General features: G+C 53.1%; 1 protein-coding gene across 1 annotated transcript; it reads left to right on the top strand.

Moving 5' to 3' along the window:
- The first annotated feature begins 1,155 nt into the window (after positions 1-1,155).
- Positions 1,156-2,317, top strand: TEX19 (testis expressed 19). The gene is made up of 3 exons (XM_032241172.1): positions 1,156-1,692; positions 1,762-1,867; positions 2,259-2,317. Exons 1-3 carry the CDS (start codon positions 1,156-1,158, stop codon positions 2,315-2,317), a joined length of 702 nt encoding a protein of 233 aa, XP_032097063.1.
- Positions 2,318-3,586: the final 1,269 nt, after the last annotated feature.

Genomic DNA, 3,586 nt, shown 5'->3' with positions numbered 1-3,586 from the left:
GGTTTCCTCAATTTCTCAGGTTCCCCCAGTTTCCCTCAGATCCCCTCAGTTTCAAGTCCCCCCACTTTCCCACGGGTCCCCCAACTTTCCCATGGGTCCCCTCAGGTCTCCCCAGTTTCTCTCAGGTCTCCCCAATTTCAAGTCTCCCCAGTTTCAGGTCTCCCCATTACACTCAGGCTCCCCCAGTTTTCCTTAGGTCCTCTCAGTCTCTCTCAGGTTTCCCCAATTTTCCTCAAGTTCCCTCAGTTTCCCTTAGGTTTCCTCAGTTTTCTCTGTTCCCCCCGGTTTCTCTCAGCTTCCCCCCATTTCTCTCAGCTTCCCCCCATTACTCTCAGGTTCCCCCAGTTTTCCTCAGCTTCCTTCAGTTTCTCGGGTTCCCCAAACTTCCTTCTGTTTCTTCCAGTTTGCCCCAGTTTCTCTGAGGTTCCCTCAAGTTCCTTCCATTTCTCTCTGGTTTCCCCAGCTTCCCTTAGTTTCTCTCAGGTTCCCCCAGTTTCAGGTTCCCCCAGTTTCCCTCCAGTTTCCCCAGTTTTTCTCAGGTCCCTTCAGGCTCTGCCGCTTTCCCTCAGTTTCCTTCAGGTTCTGTTAGGTGAGACTGACAGTTGGGGTCCCTGAGGTGTAGGGGGAAGTGATGAGCCCAGGGAGGTCAGTTGGAGAAACTGAAGGCCTCCCAGCCCCAGTGCTGTTCAAACTGAACAGGGTCCCCAGTAAGGGCCGGTCTGAACTGACATGCCTGTTTCTGCTGTTTCCCGCAGTCCACTCCCGCCCTGCCTGCTGGGGCGCCTAATCTCCCTCCCTTTGCCTTTCCAGCTCCCCAGAGACCATAGCAACTACAGAAGCTGAAGACATTTCCAGAAGTTCAAGCTTTCACCCTCTGCAGGTCCCCACTGAGCTGGGACCCAGGTCATCCACCCCACCCCAAATCCCAGGACAGGAAACCCTTTTCTCCTGTCCTTGTCCCCTTCATCCCTGCCCCCCAGCATCCTGCTGGCCCCAGCACCTGCAGCCAGATTTTCCTCAGTTTCCCTCAGGTTTCCACAGCTTCTCTCAGTATCTCTTAGGTTCCCTCAGTTTCTCTAAGTTTCCCCTGGTTTCCCTCAGGTTCCCTCAAGTTCCCGCTCCTGTCCACCCCAGCAGGAGGCAGGCAGCCTGGCCATGTGCCCCCCGGTCAGTGTGCCTTTCGAGGAAGAGGGCATATCCTACCTCTACGCCTCCTGGATGTATCGGCGTCAACATGGAGACCAGCTAAGCGTTTGCTTCACTTGCTTCAAGAGTGCCTTTGAGGACCTTAAAGAGATGTTGGAGTCAGAGATCTTGGAAGAAGTCAGCTGGGACCCTGAGCTGATGGAGCACACTGAGGCAGAGTCTGAGCAGGAGGGGTCCCCAGAGATGGAGCTGGGCTGGGGGCAGAGCCCAGGGCAGCTTATGCAGGTGGGCTCTGAGGCATGGGAGCCAGAGACCCTGGCATCAGCCCCAGAAGAGGTGGAAGACGAAGACCCGGACCTCGAATTTGTGCCCACTGAACTGGGGCCTCAGGACGCTGAGCCCCTGGGCCTGGCTCTTGAGGACGCTGACTGGACCCAGGGTCTTCCCTGGAGATTGGATCTGCCTCTTATCTGCTCACACTGGAAAAGCTTCTTTTCTTCATGGCAGGAGTCTTTCAAAGTGGACCTGCCCCCAGGGGAGCCCATGGTATTGGAGCTGGGTACTACCTAGGCAGTGGACCCTGCCACGGCTGAGGCCTGGTTACTGGCCTTGCAGCTTGTCTCCATGGTGGACTGCTACAATGCCATCTACCTCCAGAAGATGACCCTGAACAGGGCCCTGAGGACCCCAGGGCAGCACTGGAAATTGCTACTGGAACCTGGTGAGGGGTGGGTGGTGAGACTCTAAGATGCACCCCAAGAGCAGGACCTGCATCAGTAGAAGCTGAGCATTCTAGAAACATCCTCAACAGGACACAGGGCAGAGCTGGCCCCTGCAGACACTGCCCTGCAGAAGAGGGGATTCATCATAGTCTCTTATTCACCCCAGACCAACAGGGAGAGAGAAAAGGGGGAGTCGACCTGTAAGCTACAGTCCTCCAGCCAAGGACAGGATCCCAGCACCCCTGAGACACAGAGCAGGGGTTCTGAGGAAAGCCTGGCTGTTGCAGGAGTCTCGGCCATGGGGGAGGTGCCCTGTTTCTAGCCTCAGTCCAGGACACCAGAACTGTGAGGCTAAGGCTCATGTAGCTGCCATTGATCTGGGTATACCAGGACATCAGACTAAGAGCCAGCAATTGCTCTTCCACAACAGCGAGGGGAGCAGTTGGTAAAGGAATTATGGGGAGCAGCTTTAGGGGCTGGGAGATAGGGCCTGTTGTGGCCTCAGAGGGAAGCGTTACAAATATTCATAACCTGGAAACAAGTTCTTATCTCTTGATTGTTACATAGTTCTGGATGTGTTGGCCTGAGTGGCCGCTGTGCTGCTTGTGACATGGGGCCAGGGCACAGAACTTGTGCCTATTTCACCTTGGCCATGGGGTGGGATATTGCTTGTAAAACACGTACTCTGCAGGACACACCAGAATCTATTGTGACCTGGATGTGTTCTCGACTTTGCCAGGACAATCTAAGGGCTGGCACAAGACCCTGTCAGCAGCACTAGGGTCTCTGGTCTACAGGAAGAGCTGGTTTCAAACGTTGACCGTTGATGCAATTTAATTCCTGTTTTAAATGTTTTTAATTAAATAGTCACAGGCTTTCAGTCCAGCTCCTGTGTAAGTCCTATACCTCAGCAAGTTCTGTTGATTCCCCTTGTCCTCTCAGTATCTGGGCTAAGCCACCTTTACTGGCTCGAAATCCCACCAGGTGGTGGGAAAAGAGGACAAAAGAGGAGCAGAGGGTTCTGGTCGGCTTTCAGGCTCATCATGGAGTTTGTTTCACATTGCTTATAAAGAAATACAGGGCCAGGTGCAGGGGCTCATGCCTGTAATCCCAGCACTTTGGTATTGCTTGAGCCCAGGAATTCGAAACCAGCCTGGGCATCATGAGATTTCATCTCTACTAACAATACAAAAAGTTAGCCGGGCATGGTGGCACACACCTGTAGCCCCATCCACTCAGGAGGCTGAGGCAGGAGGGGTCCCCAGTCACAGTGAGCTACGATTGTGCCACTGCATTTTAGCCTGGGCAACAGCAAGACCCTGTCTCAAAAAATAGGCCAGGTGAGGTGGCACACGCCTGTAATCCCAGAATTTTGGGAGGCTGAGTCGGGGATCGCTTGATCTGAGGAGTTCAAGACTAACCTGGGCAACATGGTGAAACCCTATCTCTACAAAAAATACAAAAATTAACTGGGCGTGGTGCTGTGTGCCTGTAGTTCCAGCTACTTGGGAGGCTGAGGTGGGAGGATCGCCTGAGCTTGAGAGTTCAGGCTGCAGTAAGCCAAGATCAGACCACTGCGCTCCAGCCTGGGTGCCAGGGCTAGACCCTATCTCAAATACTTAAAGAAGGGCCATGTTTTGAACAATAAGAATTGTTCAAACAGAATTTAATGTAGACATGTATCCCAGAATGTTTATAATTATATTTAAAATTTTATA

This window comes from Sapajus apella, unplaced genomic scaffold (genome assembly GCF_009761245.1).
Source record: "Sapajus apella isolate SASKATOON/1434 unplaced genomic scaffold, GSC_monkey_1.0 scaffold48, whole genome shotgun sequence".
Lineage (NCBI taxonomy): Eukaryota > Metazoa > Chordata > Mammalia > Primates > Cebidae > Sapajus > Sapajus apella.
Note: the sequence above shows the minus strand (reverse complement) of the source record. Positions and strands in the feature narration are given on the sequence as shown.